The sequence below is a fragment of the Diceros bicornis genome, chromosome 23 (genome assembly GCF_020826845.1).
Source record: "Diceros bicornis minor isolate mBicDic1 chromosome 23, mDicBic1.mat.cur, whole genome shotgun sequence".
NCBI classification, from domain to species: Eukaryota; Metazoa; Chordata; class Mammalia; order Perissodactyla; family Rhinocerotidae; genus Diceros; species Diceros bicornis.
In genome coordinates, this window is record NC_080762.1 from 18,758,307 (window position 1) to 18,777,160 (window position 18,854).

The 18,854-nt window shown below is 39.2% G+C and overlaps 1 protein-coding gene across 2 annotated transcripts in view; it reads left to right on the forward strand.

Annotated features, from left to right (window-relative positions):
* The window catches only part of ROS1 (ROS proto-oncogene 1, receptor tyrosine kinase), a 110,822-nt gene extending 105,813 nt beyond the window's left edge, over window positions 1-5,009 (forward strand). For both annotated transcript variants that reach the window (XM_058566836.1, XM_058566837.1), the window contains exon 44: window positions 4,299-5,009. In XM_058566836.1, coding sequence (XP_058422819.1) covers window positions 4,299-4,609 — 311 coding nt within the window. In that variant the 3' untranslated portion in view covers window positions 4,610-5,009. The remainder of the gene's footprint in view (window positions 1-4,298) is intronic.
* Window positions 5,010-18,854: the final 13,845 nt, after the last annotated feature.

Here is an 18,854-nt window from a genome sequence, read left to right on the forward strand (position 1 = left end):
GTGCTATGTGGGTTAACTCATCAAATCCTCACAATAGCCCTATGAAGTGAGTATTATTACGTCACCCTTCGACAGATGAAAAGACTGAGGTGTAGCAACTTGCCCATGGTCGTGCTGCTGAGATGGGGCTGGACTATAAGTCTATTCTAGAGCCTTCGCTCTCAGCCTTCACAGAGACATGGCTGTGGTAAAGAAACTGCCCGCACCTTCTCTCCACTTTGTTACCAATTGTGTGCTGCACAGCTGGGTATAGTGAAAGAACTTATTACTCATGGCCTGCTACAAAAGATCCACCAATTTGTCCAGGTTATATCAAATTTATTTAGGTGCCATGTTGTTGGCTGACTACATTAAAATTCTAAATAATATTCAAAAAAATAAAGAAGCAGACATAAATATGCAGAATAATGATGCAGGAAGAGTTTAACAGGGAACATAATCAAACTTTGATAGTTTAGATAGAAAGAAGCAATTCTGTGCCATGACAGGAATATAATTTTAGTAAAGGAGAAATTCACATTCTGTTATTTACAATGAATGTAAATTCTGAAGGTAAGGGATGGAAAGAGATATGAGAATCACTGAAAATTTTGATAATTGCTATGCGACTGAACAAAAGAGAAGAGAGAAGAAATAGAATGAAAAGCAGAGTTTACATATTTGCCAAGGATAGAAATCATGGAACAGCACCTTCAAGGCAAGCCTAAGCTTAATTACTTTTTTAATCAAAGAGAATGTGTTTAATAATAGTTTGCTGCATTGCAGACTGGTAGGCACATTTAGGAAAACAGGAAGATATCTGTCTTTATTTTTATTGTTGGAGATGTATAAGAAGATAAGAAAGCCATTGGGAGGACTTTTTTGGAAAAAAAATAAAGGGCATTAGGATTACAGAGAGCAATAATACCATGCTTCTCCTATGGTCCTACTGACCTAATGGGGTGGAGAGGGGATAGCGAGAGAAGATTAGTAACATATCTGGGCATCTAGTAAAAATATCCCAGTGACTTCATCCAAACATTTGTGTAAACATCACCTCATCGGTCCCAGAGAGTTCTACAGGAAACAAATCTAAATGCTCCTCTGCTGTTCTAAACATAGCCAGTCAGCCGGCATATGTCTCGTCTGTAAATACCCTGTCTTACTTGGAAGTCTTTATTTTAATATTTTCCTCTTAAATTGAGAGTTGTTGAGTGCATGCTGTTGTTACTCAGGATCACTGCTCTAATGACCTAAAGGCTTTCTATTCAGTCGTTTTAAAACAAAAATAAACAAACAACACTCCCCTCGCCTCCCCCCATTTCTCACAAGTTTTTTATGCAATAAGAAGATGTACTAATTGCTAAAAGCTTGCCAGGGTCAAGTTACTAAATATTGCTCTAAGTACTATGAACCAATGAAGTAGTAAGCTAATGATTTTTTTTCTGATCTATGGTGCCAGAATTTGTAAAAAGAATTTATTTGCCTTATATAAAGATTCTAAAAAAAATAATTCAACAGCAAGCAAAAAAAAATTAAAATCATGTTTCAGCAGAAAATTGCCCAATATGCTATTTAATGGCAGTGAAGCAGCTGATAACCTGTGTAGTTAGACCTATATTGTAGATTTAAGTTTTCATTGAAATTCTAAACTCCTTTAATTTAATTTCTCTAAGGCCTTTAGGATTATCATCCTAATTTCCTCAATAATCTGGGCTACTGGATTATTTAATGTTAAATGTCCTGTTTCTCCTTATCACTTTTTGACATTTTGTACTGTTATTGTCGTATATAGTATGTTATTCTTAAGAGTTTCTAGATGGCTACCAGTACATATTGACAATACTCATAACAGTTGGATCCTTCCCTAGATATTCAGCCCTTAGGTACTAACCACACATGGCATGTGATAAAGTTAATTTTATGGGGGAGATATTTTACAACACAGTTTTATGCATGTGGTTTGAAATATGCTATAATGATGTTTGAACAATGAAGAGAAACATGAGATGATGCCCAAGAGCCTGTGCACCTGCAGCTTGGCCATCTTGTTCTTTGGCAGTGGGGGAGGGTCTGCAAAAGAAATGAGCACCTAATAAGACAGAGCAGGGACAGTAGTTCACATGCTCTTATAATAAAATAAGCTTTGTAGTTCAGGTTTGCAGCTTGGTAAATAGGTAGATGCATTAAATTCCATCAGGAAAAAAATGGGTACAATGATGCTTCCCTTAGCTCTTTGAAATTGTTTGATTTTCCCCATATTTCAATTTAAATACATTCCAAATGAACCCAGCCTGGTTGTGTGCCAGGGCTAAGTGCAGAAGGCCGGCAGCCCAGCAGGCCTCATCCACACATTTTGATGCTCTTATGCTTATGAGGAGAAAGGGAGGGACCACTATCTATTGACTGAAACATATCTGATTTGTAAAATATGATACTTTATGAAAGGACAGTCATATTTCTGATCATAAATTTTTCATCCAGGTAGTAATGCCCAGAGATTGGAAAACATTGGTAAAAAACAAATCATTCCCTGGGCCAGCTCTGATGGCCTAGTGGTTAAAGTTTGACACTTTCACCACTTTGGCAGATTGGGTTTGTTTCCCAGTCTCAGAACCACACCACCCACCTGTCAGTTGCCACGCTTCTATGTGGCACCGGCTCACATAGAAGAACTGGAAGGACTTACAACTAGGGTATACAACCGCGCAGTGGGGGGCTTTGGAGAGAGAAAAAGAAAAAAAAACAGGAAAGTTAACAACAGATGTTAGCTTAGGGCGAATCCTTCCCTGCAAAAAAACAAACAAAAAAACAAATCATTCCCACAATATACATTTGTGTATTTATCTTTTAGATTACCTAGAATTTTGTGAAATGTTTTAGAAACTCTGCTATTAGGTTTCAACAAGAATTCTTATACTTTTCTAAGTAAGGTCAATCTTTAAGTAAAGACAAAATAATATGAGCATGATTGTGAAGAAGGTCGATTACCCTCTGGTTGCCCAGTTTTCTACTGTCACACACCACCCCAACCACCCCAGCACATGTGTGTCCAAAGTCTGTGCTTCTCAAGGACTCCCGTAGGGCTCACTGCCCACCCACGTGGCTCCTCCTCACACAGCACGGCAGACTCGAGCCAGATAGTTTGGATTCAAATTCTAGCTGTGTGACCTTGGGCAAATTATTTAAGTCTTGTGTGCCTCAATTTCCTTCTCTGTTAAATGGAAATAATACTAATACCTACTTATAAGTATTAACAACAACAACAATAATAATTATTATTATATTTCATGTCACTTTCCTTCTTCAATGCTGCCATCAAAACTTTCCAGGCCTGTGTCCGTTCCCTATCAGCCTTTTGAGGTCATACGCATGCTAGTTTTAATTTATTTGCCAATTGGTGTTAATGATTTCGTGTGCTGCTTGTCTCAGGGAGACAGCGTAGGAGGCCCCACTACACCGGCTGCCTAGCTGTTCCTCAGTCCACACCTGGCGTGCTCCTGCCTCAGGACCCTTGTTCTTGCTCTTCTCTCTCCCTTGAATCTTCTTCCTAAGATATCCACATGGTGAATTCTATCCTTTAATTCAGGTCTCTACTCGAATTTTACCTCTTCAGAGAGGACTTTGCTGACATCTCGTCTAAAATAGCAGCACCCTTCAATTACCACAATTATTCTCTTCTTTTTCTGCCGAGTTTTCCTTCCCAGTGCTTGTCACCACCTGACATACACTTAGTTGTCCGCTAGCTTATTGTCTGTCTCTCGCCATTAGAATGTAAACCCCGAAGAGCAACAAGTTTGTTTTGTTCATTGCTGTATCATCAGTACCTAGAACACAGCCTGACATGTAGTAGGCATCCAATAAATATTATCTTAATAAATGGTTAAATTACTTAATCTAAAGGAATACCTCTTTAAAGGTAGATATTTTAGCTGGTATGCAGGATAAAAGGGTAAGCACTTTAGACAAAAAGGGGCATCCTAGGGCCATTTAATTCCTGTCATGAAGACCATGGCCTGTTCTGCCTGTTATGGCAGAGTTAACCACCTCTGTGCTCTCGCCATGTTTTACATATTCCTTTATGACATATAGCACACATCACCTTCTATAGTTACATTTCTGCTCCCCTACTAGACTGCAGCAGCCTCAAGGATAGGGAGCATGTCTTGTTTATCTTTGTATTTCCTTAGTGGTCATCATAAATTTTTGCCAAACCAATGTATATGGTTGATGTTATTATAATTCTCATACAGCCTGTATATTGCAAATAAAGAAACTCGAATTAGATGCTACAATAACTTTTATTATTTTTTGCACAGATGAAGATGGAAATGTGATTTCCTTGAATTCAGATGATAATATGTCCATTGCTTTAATGGAAACCAAGAACCAAGAAGGGTTAAATTATATGGTACTTGCTACAGGATGCAGCCAAGGTGAAGAAAATTCTGAGGGTCCTCTAGGCTCCAAGGAATCTGAATCCTGTGGTCTGAGGAAAGAGGAGAAGGAACCACATGCAGACAAAGATATCTGCCAAGAAAAACAAGTGGCTTACTGCCCTCCTGGCAAGCCTGAAGGCCTGAACTATGCCTGTCTCACTCACAGTGGATATGGAGATGCGTTTGATTAATAGCTCTGTTTGGGAAATGCAGAGTTGAGATAAACACTCCCATTAAGTAGTTACTGAAAGAAAACCCTAACAGAATGATGTGTGGTGGTCTATGACACCGAATTAACACTGGGAAGTTCCAGAATTATAAACTTGGTTCTGAGATCCATTTGGTATCAGTTGTGACAACCCTCATGCCAACTGTCTAACCTTCTGCAGAATTCTGAGGTGAACCTCTAAGCATTTGGAAAGCTTAGGAAGACTTATGAGTCTGGAAGCGAAACTGCTCTCCTTCGCCCTTGAGGTCTCTTAAACCATTGCCCACCCTTCAGTCTAGGCTGTAACAGAAACATCTTGGTCAGAAGTTTAGAGACAAAGTAGGTGTGTTCAGAGAGCTGAAGGAGGAGGATGAGAAGTGTGCTCAGGGGGCTGACTGAACTATAGATTATCCCAAAAGGGACAGAGGAAATGACTAAACTACACATACAGAAGGAATCAGCTCCTACGACCTACAAGAGGTCATTTGGAAAGCTATTACTTCAATAAAATATTGTCTTTAATTATAACTCTAAAATATTTTGTATTTTGGAGGCTTTGAACAGCAGCTTCAGTCATATTGAAAATAGGACCATGAAGATCTCTACATCCTAAAGTTTAGCAATTCCATTATCTCTGGGTTGTGTAAAAATTGCTCTGTGACTTGTGTGCTTTTATGGAAATGAGCTAATATAAAGATTGTTTTTATTTCCCGTATCTATTTTATATATAAAATACTTAGGATTACATTTAATATTAAATTGTCCTTAAAATTAAATATAAATGATTATACAATGTTAATTCAAGCTATGTGATTTTTAGCAACCACCAGATATAATAAATACTTGAATGAGAACTATTTAAAAATTCTTCAGAGAAGCACTCTGACTGAAAGCCAGTCATTGTTGATGCAGTTACCCCATTAAATCTGAAAGCCTCAACTGCTCTAACAGCAACACTAATGAAAGCATTCGATGAGTTATTCAGTTGCAATATACAGAATGTTCACTAGATATAAAGAACACTTTGATTATGACATTTGCTAAGAACTACTGTGGAAGAGGATCACGTATCTGTTTTCACCTTGGATAATTTAGTTCATTTTTAGACTTGCCCACTACCTGAGAATCTGTGCAGATGATTGGCTGTGTGGTGAGGAACACAGAGAAGTCAATGTGTTAGTTTTGTGACGAACAGCCCCCAAGGTTCAGGATTTGTGGCCACTCTGCTATATCTGTTGTTTTCCTGAACAAGGCGGGGTGTTTCCTCTCTGATTTTTGACCTTCTAATGGGCATTTATCATTCTTTTTGATAGCGCAGCCTATGACACACCTTCCTATGTTGGAGAATTCCTCTATCTTTATCTTCTGGGTGGGAGCTATGTTCCATTTGCCTCCCCAAGATCTCTTGCAGCAAGAGCCCTCACGACTCAGACACACCCACCACAGGCTTCTAATTGAGAGCTAAGGAGGCAAAGAAACAGAGACCACAGTAAGTCTTCTCTGGTGATGGTGGCAGCTACGGTTGGTCTGGCTCCTGGCATCCGGCGTCCAGGGCCAGGAGAGTTGGCAGAGCAAGACTGGAGCCTGGTGCCTCTGGCTGCAGGGGTAGCCAGACTAGACTGGTTCTACTGTCTGCTTCTAGCCAGTGCTCCCATCTCCGTAGCCTCTGAGTCTGGTTCTCAAGCCCTCACAGAGATTCTGAGTTCTCCTATATCCTTTTTTTTTTTTTTTAAATAATTTTATTTATTTTTTTTCCCCCAAAGCCCCAGTAGATAGTTGTATGTCACAGCTGCACATCCTTCTAGTTGCTGTATGTGGGACGCGGCCTCAGCATGGCCAGAGAAGCGGTGCATCGGTGCGCACCCGGGATCCGAACCCGGGCCACCAGCAGCGGAGCGCACACACTTAACCGCTAAGCCACGGGGCCGGCCCTGAGTTCTCCTATATCCTCTTAATAAACGATTTTCTTTTAAATTAGCTAGAGTCAGTTTCTGTTGCTTGCAACCAGGACTTTTGCTCCTCCAGTGCCAAGAACTTTATTTTGGAATACACAGATGGGTCAGAAGTGTATAGAAGAACTGGATTTCCAGTACAACGCATTTGCATTACAATTTGGACAATAGAGAATTTTATAGAATGTCTGAGGGGAACAGCCCATAAAATATCATGTTTCAGCCAGGATATAAGTACAAATCAGTAGTTTTTAAATAATTCATAGTGAACAGTATTGGTAGAAATATTTAATGCAAAGTAAAATAGACAGTGGCTAAAATCTCACAGGTAAAATTTACTATAGATAAAAGTAATTGATGAAATACAAATGACTGATAATACTGAAAACTACAAAGCTAATTCTGGAAAAAATGGATTTTGTAGTCAAGAGGGAAGAAATTGGCAATGGCTAAAAATGACACTTGTTAAAATGTGTTTTTCACTAAAAATTAACAGAATAATAAAATCTTATTGATAATTTTTTTATCTGCAAAATATGACCTGGAAATATTAGACTTGGAAGAAATAATGGCCCCCAAAGGCAGAAGTTTTGGTAAAAACAAAACAAAACAGTACAAAAGCCAATCAATAAATCTAACCTTCATGTTAAATTATTCAAGGAAAAGAAATAACCCAGTAGTATTATTAAGTAGTATTAAGAAAAGTATTTAAATTGAAAGTGAAAAATATTGTTTATGATTTAACATTGCCAACTGAACAAAGATTTACCCAGATAAAATAAATATATTGATATAATTCTGATGAAAATGCTTTATTCAAAACATCCTTGAGAAGAGAGCCTGTCCTGGGCCCAGATGCTCTCTGTGTTGCTTGCCCATACTGGTGTTTTCCCTGGCCTGATGGAATCTCCTCACCTGTTCTTCTCTGCTTATCTAAATCCCACTCATTGTTTAGGATCAGGTCATCTTCCAACTTTTTGGGAAAGCTTGCGCCAACTCCCTCCCTTCTTCCTTCTCCAAATTACTGTTTCCTTTGCTGTCTTTACATCTCATTTGGCAGTAACCACATGTATTTCCAACCTGTTTCTATGTATTTTACTTACTTGAATAAATTTTAAGCTTTCTGAAGACAGGGTAATGTCTTTTAACCCTTTGTATCTTCTCTAAACCAAAGCAGATATTCATGTTTAATGGATTAATTGGCTGATTTTCTGATCATTTGTTTTCAATACATTTCACAAGTCTTCACTTGTAGCTCATAGAAGGGATGCCAGAAAATTGGTCTAATGCCAAGGGGGACTCAAGAGGGTCCTTTTGATCCTGAGTTGTCTCTCGAGATCTAGACAGATTATAGTTGGGGGACAGCTTTGAGGTTCAGATCAGTCTTAGGTGAGGCCTGAAATTCTTAAAGCTGTTGAAATGATGGTGAACATATGCTAAAGGAGGCAAAAATTTATTTTATCATTACCAGTTTCTCCCCTGTCTTAAATCCACCCTTTATCCTCAGAATGGCCTTTATGGATGTGGAAGCAATATTAAGGTGCCCTTGACTTCTCTTTGATCTTCTCTCCTTGGTAGAAGGAAGCCCATCCGATTTTGCTTTTTGCAATTGGTCAGGGCTATGGGGTACCCAAACCAGGTGACCTATCCCAATCCTTCTAGGCTTCTTCACAAGCTGAAGAGTCAAGGTGCCAAAATATACCACCCAAACTCTATTGTAACTATTTTAGGATATTTCCTTCCAGCTGTTTTTTGGTTTGTTTTTCTTCCACAATGTGAGATTATTTTCACAGCTAGAGTAGTTGTATCTGTCCTGTTTTTTTTTTTTCACTTAACATTATTGCATATGTTTTCCTTTTATCATGAAAAGTTATTTGTAAATGTTTCTAATGGCTGCATAAAATCCCTTAGGATGAATATGCTGTAGTTTACTGCTCCCTTGTAGATCTACCCATTCATTCATTCACTCATTCAATAAATATTTACAGAACACTTACTATGCAGCAAGAATTGCACTAGGAATAGAGCAATAAACAAAGCAAAGTGTGTGCTCTGATGGAGGTTACATTCTAGCATTCTAGGAGGGGGAGAAGACATAATAAATAAAGAAACAAAAATGTATATGAGAATACATTAAAAAGATCATACACCATAATCAAGTGGGCTTCATTCCAGGGATGCAAGGAGGGTTCAACATCTGCAAATCAGTCAATGTGATACACCACATTAACAAAACAAAGAATAAAAATCATATGGTCATCTCAATAGATGCAGAAAGAGCATTTGATAAACATCAATTTATGATAAAAACTCTCAACAAAGTGGGTATAGAGGGAGTGTAACAACAGAATAAAGGTCATATATGACAAGCCCACAGCTAACATCATACTCAACAGTGAAAAGCTTAAAGCTTTTCTTCTAAGATCAGGAACAAGACAAGCATGTTCACTCATGCCACTTTTATTCAACACAGCATTGGAAGTCCTAGCCAGAGCGATTAGGCAAGAAAAAGAAATAAAGGCATTAAAATTGGGAAGGAAGAAGTAGAACTGTCACTATTTGCAGATGATGTAATAATTATGTATATAAAACTCTGAAGACTCCATCAAAAAATTGTTAGAACTAATAAACGAATTCAGTAAAGTTGCAGGATACAAAATCAATACACAAAAATCTGTTGCATTTCTTTACACTAAAAATGAACTACCAAAAAGAGAAATTAAAAAGAAGTCTCATTTGCAACTGCATCAAAAAGAATAAAATACCTAGGAATAAATTTAACCAAGGAGGTAAAAGACCCATATATTGAAAACTATGAGACATTAATGAAAGAAATTGAAGAATAATATAAGTGGAATAAATGGAAATATATTTGGAAAAATAAATGGAATGATATTCTGCACATATGGATTGGAATAATTAATATTGTTTAAATGTCCATACTACCCAAAGCCATGTACAGATTCAATGCAATCCCTATCAAAGTTCCAATGGTATTTTTCACAGAAATAGAACAAACAATCCTAAAATTTGTATGGAACCACAGAAGAGCCTGAATAGTTAAAGCAATCAAGAGAAAGAAGAACAAAGCTGGAGGCATCAGTTTACTCCCTGATTTCAAACTACATTACAAAACTATAATAATTAAAACAGTATGGCATAGGCATAAAAACATACACATAGATCAATGGAACACAATAGAGAACCCAGAAATAAAGCCACACGTATATGGTCAATTAATTTACAAAGAAACCAAGAATGTACAATGGGAAAAGGGCAGTCTCTTCAATAAATCGTGTTGGGAAAATTGGACAGCCACATGCAAAAGAATGAAACTGGATCCCTATCTTACACCATACACAAAAATTAACTCAAAATAGGTTAAAGACTTGAATGTAAGACCTGAAACCATAAAACTCCTAGAAGAAAACATGGGTGGTAATCTCCTTGACATAGGTCTTAGCAATGATTTTTTGAATCTGACCCCAAAAGCAAAAGCAACAAAAGCAAAAATAAACATATGGGACTACGTCAAACTAAAAAGCTGCTGCACAGTGAAAGAAATCATCGAAAAAATGAAAAAGCAACCTACTGAATGGGAGAAACTGTTTACAAATCAAATATCTGATAAGAGGCTAATAACCAAAATATATAAAGAACTCATACAACTCAATAGCAAAAAACAAAACAATCTAATTGAAAAATAGGCAGAAGATCTGTATAGACATTTTTCCCAAGACATCTTATGGATGGCCAACAGGTGCATGAAAAGATCTCAACATCTCTAATAATGAAAGAAATGCAAGTCAAAACCGCAATGAGATAGCACCTCACGCCTATTAGAATGGCTATTATCAAAAAGATAAGAACTAACAAGTGTTGGTGAGGACGTGGAGAAAAGGGAACCCTTGTGCACTGTTGGTGGAAATACAAATTCGTGCAGCCACTATGGAAAACAGTATGGAGGTTCCTCAAAAAATTAAAAATAGGGGGCCAGCCCCGGTGGCCTAGTGGTTAAGTTCAGCATGCTCCACTTCAGTGGCCCGGGTTTGATTCCCGGGCACGGACTTATACTGTTAGTGGCCATACTGTGCTGGCGGGCCACATACTAAAAAATAGAGGAAGATTGGCACAGATGTTAGCCCAGGGTGGCTCTTTCTCAGCAAAAAAGAAAAAAAATTAAAAATAGGAACTACCATACCATCCAGCAATTCTACTTCTGGATATTTATACAAAGAAAATGAAAAAACTAATTACAAAAGATAAATGCAACCCTATGTTCATTGTAGCATTATTTATAATAACCAAGATATGGAAAAAACCTAAGTGTCCAACGGTGGATGAACAGATAAAGAAGATGTGGTATATACACACAATGGAATATTATTCAGCCATAAAAAAGAATGAAATCTTGCCATTTGCTACAACATAGATGGACCTCAGCGGCATTATGCTAAGTGAAATAAATCAGACAGAGAAAGACAAATACCATATGATCTCTCTTATATGTGGAATCTAAAACAAATAAACAAAACAAGCTCATAGATACAGAAAATAGATTGGTGGTTTGGTGGCTGCAAGACGCGGGCAGTGGGAGTGGGGAGAAATGGGTGAACTGTTTTTTTTGGGTTTTTTTTAGTTTAAATAAATGGAATAAATATTTTTGCAAAAATGTAATTTGTCAAAAGAAAAAAAGGAATGAGGACAAAAAGGAAGAAAGTTTAGCAGTAAGGGTTTTTTTTTTAAGTAAAAGAAAAAAGAAAATGTACACTTGAGGATAAAGTGCAAAATGAGTTTGATTTGAATGAAGATCATTGCGCCATACTGAGGAGGAATCAAACAATGCCAATGAGAAATATGACACTGCATTTCAAAAGGACATTTCTTTGTAGATGTTATAGCTGTATGTACAGTGTACTCCCGCCTTTCCTCTGGAAGGCAAGGCAACAGGTGAGGAACAGAAAGAAGAAAGTGGAAAATAACTGGAAATGCAAAAGAGAGAGATTACAATGGGAGACCTATTATCAGGGTCAATTACGATTCAACTTAAGTTACTTGATTTACTTTAAAAACTATCCTTTTATGTGTTCTGTATATTCTCTTTGGGGTTTTGTATTGGTCAATATTCTTTTGCAGAGAACAGATTCCACTCCAGACAATCTGAATAACAGGATTTATTACAGCTGGTCAGATGGCTTACAGAATTATTAAGATGCTTGAATAAAAATCTGTGGCATGAGATCCAGAATCTGTTCTCAAGTCTATACTGCAGAGCCAGGCTGCCAAAGGAGCTGCTTCTCCTGCTGTGATTAGCAAGGTTCAAATCAGGAGGCATCCCTCGTCACATATATAAATACAGGACAGCCTCAGTCTGAGCTGCTAAATTACCTACAGTACTGGTTCCCGAACAGCATCACTGTGCTCCCATCAGGAAACCTCGTGCAAGATCAGGAAGCTTCTACTATAGCTTCAGGGTCCCACATCATGCCACCTTTTCTACTATCAAGAAGCCATTTCCTCTAAATCAGCCTCAGAGACAGAGTTTGGCTCCAGAACTATGCCACATTTGCTATAACCCACATCGATAAAATATATGCCCAATGTCCTATTTATCTCAGTTCAAATTTCAAGGCTCATGGGACTGCATCTGATGTGGAACCTGAATCCAGCTAAAAATGAATTGGAGAAATTTTTATTTTAGATTTATGCTCTCCACAGGAAAGGGAAGTCACACTAGAAGAAAATTGGAAGAGATATTCTGAGCCAAACCTCCATAATTGTGTTAGACTTCACTCATTTCTCCATGTTTATCTTTGAAAATTTCAAACTTTTTTTGCTATATAGAGAATTATATATTTGGTCTATCTTTGAGCATATTCCCAAAGTCTAGAACATTCCTACTGTAAATGAGTGGTTAATAAATATCTATTCAATAAAAAATATATATATGACAAACAAGATATATATATGACATGTAAGAGGACTCTGAGTACTAATAGAAATATGAATCAGGGGATGAGGCATAGACAGAGGGATAGAGAGTGAGGGTAGTTGTTATTTCATGTAGGGTAGCCAGGGAAGGTCACTGTGATAAAGAGATACTTAGCAAAGGCCTGAAATAATTAAAAGAGTGGGTCAAACGAATATGTAGTAGAAGAAAAAGCAAGTTCAAAAGCCCTCCCTGAGATGGAAGCATGCTTGGCCTGCATAAGGAACAGCGTTAAGGTAGGGAGCGAATCGAAGGAGGGACAGTGGTAGTGGAGGTTAGATCATACAGGCCATTGTACGCCATTGGAAGGACTTTGGCTTTTTCCCTGAGTGTGATACTGGAGAGTTTTGAACATACTAGAAATATGATTTGACTTAGGTTTTTTTTCTTTATAAATTTTTAAAAAAATTTTTTAAATTTATTTTTCCCCTAAAGCCCCAGTAGATAGTCGTATGTCACAGATGCACATCCTTCTGGTTGCTGTACGTGGAACGCGGCCTCAGCATGGCCGGAGAAGCTGTGCGTCGGTGCAGACCCGGGATCCGAACCCGGGCTGCCAGCAGCGGAGCGCGCACACTTTAACCGCTAAGCCACGGGGCCGGCCCTGACTTAGGTTTTAAAAGGATAATTCCAGATTCCAAGTGAAGAAGAAGACACTGAGAATAGGGTGGGGCAGAGAGGTAGAAGCAGGAAAATCAATCAGGAGGTTATTATAATTAACCAGCAAGAGATGATGATGGCTTGCCAGTGAAGGCGATGAAACAGCAGTGAAAGTGATGAAAGTGGTTGATTCTGTTTTTTCTGGAGGTTTTCCTGGTGGATTAGATATGGGGTATGAGGGAAGGAAAGATTAAGATTTCTAACTTGAGTAGTAGGAAGAATGGATTATTACCACCTACTCAGCTAAGGAAGACTGCAAGAGAGATGATTCGTTTTGAGAGATGTGCAATCAGAGGTTCAGTTTGGAACATGTTAGTTTTGAGATGGTTAGAGATCTAAGGAAAGAGGCTCCGTGTAGAGCTGGAGAGAGGATTAAGGAGAGGGATTCAGGCTGGAGAGCTGTCACTGTGCAGATGAGGCTGAGACCAGCCACGGGACTGGGTCAGCTCAACCAGGAGTGTGCATAAATAAGAGAGAAAGCCCAAGGACTGAGGCCAGAGTCACTCCATGTTTAGACTAGGGAGTTGAGAGAGACCAGCAAAGAAGACTGAGAAGGAGGGGTCATAAAAGTTATGAAAACCAAGAGAGAATGGAATCCTGGAAGCCGAGTGAACAGTGTCTGAAGAAGAATGGAATTACTAACTGTGTCAAATATTATTGCCAGGTAAGGTAACCATGTGTCCCAGTTTGCCTTGGATAGTCCCAGTTTATGTTTTTGTCCTGGATTAACTATTACCTTTAAGTGTCCATTTCACACTTAAAAGTGACCTGGTTCAGACTGTAAATTTTATGGTCCCCTGTGGTAGACATGGAGGTGTGCTGTTTAGATCGTCTTTCAAGAGAACCTGCTGTGGGGAGCATGCCTCACTGACACCTCCAGCTGCTGTACCTTCAGATCTACTGTGACATTCATGCCAGGTCATGCTTCCCTTGAGCCATTTCCCACCAATGATTGAACACAGAGGGGTACTAGAAATGGGCCATTCCTGCCTGATGTAGACATTCTTGGCTACTAACAGGCCATTTTGTCTTACAGTCTCCCCATCAGTCTGGCTGAGACTTTCCCAGAACCGCTCTGCAGTCTGAGGATATTCTTATCCAATCCTTTCTTCTCTCTCTTTTTAACAGGTCTCAGGGCTGTATTGCAATCTGAAGGCCTTCTTCACCTTCTCTTTCTCCCTCCCCCTTTATTCTTCCCAAGCATATCCCCCAACAAATCATTTGCACATATATTCCTCTTGGTATCTGTTTCTTCAAGACCTTAAATTAACACGGATAGCACCAGGGATAGCCCAAGAAAACAGGTAGCAAGATGGGGGTCTGGCTCACTCACCATCCAAGTGGCTAAGAGGACATCACCATGAGTGATATGTGGGGCACAGATGGTCCTGGGCATGAGGTGGCAGCCCAAATGCTAAAGATTTCACAAGTGATGAACAAGGAATGTGTCCTAGTGGAGGAGAACACCCTTGCCAATGCATGTTTGTTTCAATGTTTCAGGCATTTGAAAGATATAGAGGGAATAATGCCTAGGAGAACAGTGGAGCTGGCTGGTTATTACTAGGTTGTATTGATTCCCTGCAGAGGGTTAATGAGAAGTGAAGGGTATGTAACAAATAAAGGCTAAGTGTGAGCGCTAGAGGGTGTCTTTGGTAGGTTAAAAAGAGGCACTTATAAACTGTAGTGTAAGAGTGGACACAGCTGAGGAGCAAACCTAGCATTCTATAGTGTCACAGGGATGTTTAAACAGTCAGGGTAGCTCTCTTGAAGAAATATGGGACCCTGAAACATTAGATGAGGGCATTTGGATGGATGCCCCAAGGATTTTGGCTCAGCAGACCCCTCTGATGCCTCATTGCTTGTAGAGATGGCCCACTCCTCTAAAGTAAGAGCAGCACTTTCTCTGTACAGGAAGGTACTACTGTGGCCTCTCCCCAGCAAGGCAACAGGTGCCCCCTCAGGAGCTGCATCCACCTCCTCTCCTGACTTCAGGTTGACAACTAGGGTTAAATCCCAGCATAACCTGACTAGGGATATGCTGGGTCTGATAAAGAAGGAAAGAGATTACGTCCTAAAGGAACTCCAAGAATTAGCTAACACCTAGTGGTGGGAGCCAGGGGAATAATGCTGAGGTTACAATCTGAAGTTCGTGAGCAAGCGGGTGGAAGGTAAGACTGGATAAGCAGGAAAATTCATACCGAGTTCATTCACTCGGTAGGATTTTCCTGGAACATGAGATTCAACATCTTGGAAAAGACCCAAGGAAATGGGGCGAACTTGCAGCTAGGGTAGCCTCTGAAGCCTGGCGAAAACAAAAGGCTCGTGCTGAGATTCCTTGTCAGATGGTAGAGAAAGGAATAAAAAGGCTGAGGGAAGTGGGCCTATCGTGTGAGGCCAGAAGATCCACTGAAGGACACATCACACACTGAGGTCATCAGGAATTGGCTGATGAGAGGGGCGCCTCACTAAGCATCACTAAGAAGCTCCGTGATGGCCTCCCCTGCAGGCCAGAGGTGATGGTAAGAGAGGCCACCCTAGTTCTGGGCTTGTTAACACCCACGGGCATGATACAGCCATGAAGTAATAGAGGCCAGATGGCTGCACTTGATCACTAGAAGCCAGAGGACCCCTACCTCCACGATGACGGAGAGGCAGCCAAAGGGGCTTGACCACAGGGAGTTGTGGAGAGGATTGATAAAGTGTGTTGTCCCCAAGGCAAAACAGATGGGCAGCCAAAGCTTAACATTTATGGTCAGAGAAAGGCAAAAATGGAGGAGTAGGAGGCTGACGTGGTCATTCCAATAAAAATCATGATCCTCGATTATAGGATCCTATAATAGACCCTAGATGTGAGCCAATTTTCAGATCTGTAAACCATTGACTGAAGAAGTGGATAGGGTCTAGGTGGAAGGATCCTGTAATATCATCACAATATGTGCTGTAATGATTTCCCCACAGGGAACTATGGCCACCTACTCCGGTGGCTGTGCCCTGGGGAAAGGGGGAATTTCCAGGCATTTCAGACTATTGGACCCAGGATCTGAGTTGTCATTGGTATCCAGAGATCTGAAGCATCATCATAGGCTCTCTGTTAAGTAGGGTTTATGGAGCCAGGAATTAAATTGAGTCCTGGCTAAAGTCTAACCTACAGTGTGTCCACTGGATCCATAGCTCCACTGGTGGTCATTTCTCCACTCTTTAAATGTGTAATTGGGACTGATATACTTGGTGATTGGATCATTGGATCCCTGGCCTGTGGAGTGAAATATATCATAGTGTGGAATGCCAAGTGGCAACCTCTGAAACTGTTACCCTCCCCTCTTCCTTCCCCAGCCAAGATGGTAAGTTAAAAATAAAATTGAATCTTGGGGGATGACAATGATTAGTGCCACCATTAAAGATCTAAAGGTTGCAGAGCTCATGGTTTCTATCATATCTCCATTTAATTCACCAGACCTCCTGCAGAAACTGCATGGATCCTGGAGAATGACTGTAGAGTACCACAAGTTAACCCAAATAGTAGCCCCAACTGCAGCTGCTATACCAGATGTAGTATCTTTGCTAGAACATATTAATAAGGGCTCAAGTGCTTGATATGTACTTGGCATCGGCTTATCAGAGGATCTTAACTGATGTATCATGCTATTGATGAGACAAGTAAAAGGATTACTGAGAATTGATCTCCAGGTTTAGACATAGGGAACTAACTGATGGCCTTGACGAGTGTGTGTGTAGTGGAAGCTAAATTAGAGTGGGTACAAGAGAAAATGGAAAGCAAGAAGATGACTCATTTAAGGCATTTTGCCATGTGAAGGGAATAGAGAAATGAGTTAATAACAGGAAGGAGATGGGGTCAAGAGAGGATGTTTTTTTCCTTAAAGATAGGAAATATTGCAGCCTATTTTATATTAATGGAAATAATCCAGTAGAGACCGAAAAACGATCATGCAGGAAGAAGAGAAGATGATTGTTAAAGTGATGTTCTTGTGCAGAAGACAAAGATTAAGGATCAGGATGCAAGTGTAGGAAAAGGATGTTTGATACTAATTGGCTCCTACTAAAAATGTCAGAACCTCTACCCACTCCTTTTAATATGAAGATTTTCTTTACCCATGTAGGCTTCCAGACAGTTTTTCTTTTTTTAACTTGTACTCTAAACCTCAGATCAATCTATATTTTTAAATTGGTTTGCACATAATAAAATAAAAAAATGTAATGCAATAATTTGTGTTTTTTTCTACAATAGTTGGTGGTACCTGCTCAATGTACTTAATATCTAGTTAAGGGGGTAAGAAATATTATAAGTCCAGAGTGAACGGGATGATCTTTAGAGTTACTGCAACCTTTTAAATCTGAACTTCTATCACAAGACATTATATAATAAATACCAAATAAGTGGCACAGCCATTAGGTGGTAAGAGTTCCGACAAGGTAAGACCCCTCAGTGTGTCTGGTCTGGAGATAAGGCTTCGTGGAAGGGAGAGAGCTTAAGCAAGACTTTGAAGAGTAGATAGCATTTGGATAAGAGGTAGTTAGCGTGAAGGTTTTCTAATACAGTGGGAGGTAGGAATTTACAAGGAACTCTCTGTGGTATATGAGAAAAATATTGCAGACTGCTCTAACCTAAGGGAACAGTCAACTAGAATTGTGTTTAAATACTCTGGCAATTTTTAGATTGTGTGCTGTTGAGCTGAAATGGCCAGGTAGTGAGTTTGATGTCCTCCTGAAAACAGAGACAAGATAGCTCTAACTTCATTCTGAGCATTGACATGGACACACAGGACAAGGAAGCACAAGAGCTACATCAGGGAATGAAAAGACCACATGCAAAGCATTTTCTATAATGCCACGTTTAGAACTTTTCTGTTTAGAGTAAGGAGCAGGAGAATAAAGGGTGTGTAATTGAGGTCAAATTAGAAATTCCTCTACTATAGGAAGTGACAAAAATTAAATATGCACTTTAAAATAGCAGTAAAAAAATGTAGTCAGAATCTTTAATGATCTGAAAAATGTATATGATCAAACTATATAATTTTGTTTTAGTTTAACATTTAATGTCTTGCCCTTGTTGCTGTTCTGTGATACACGGAGATGCAGTGGTACCTAGACTTTCTACCTCATTATCCGAAGAACCAGTCTCTATTAACCTGCAGCCTGGTACATTTTATGGCTGTGAAGCATTGTTTATTTTTCTTTTTTAGTTTCAGTGTATTTTATATCTCAAGCAAAAGAGGGAGCTGGCAGTATCCCAATGGTGGATTTAAAAAATTTTCGATCCTATTTATAATGACACCATTCCTTAAACATCAGATAACCAGACATCCCAAACTTCAGTGCAAGATGATGGTGCCAGTATTATCACTTTTTATTTATTAACTAAGTAGTTGGGAACTGGTAAGTATAAAATTGTGAATAATTTTCCTTCTCACCAATTCCAACCAAATACAACTTCATCGTGGTTTTCCCTCAGGGTACAAGTCTGACATTGCCCTCGACTCTTTTCTTCTTTAAAAAAGTATGAGTGAAGAATCTGTTTTTAGAAGAAGTCTTTGAACAAAGAAGAACAAATACCATAAGCTCTGTTCTCTCTGTTTCTTACCAAAATCTGTGTGTCAATGCCCTTCTGT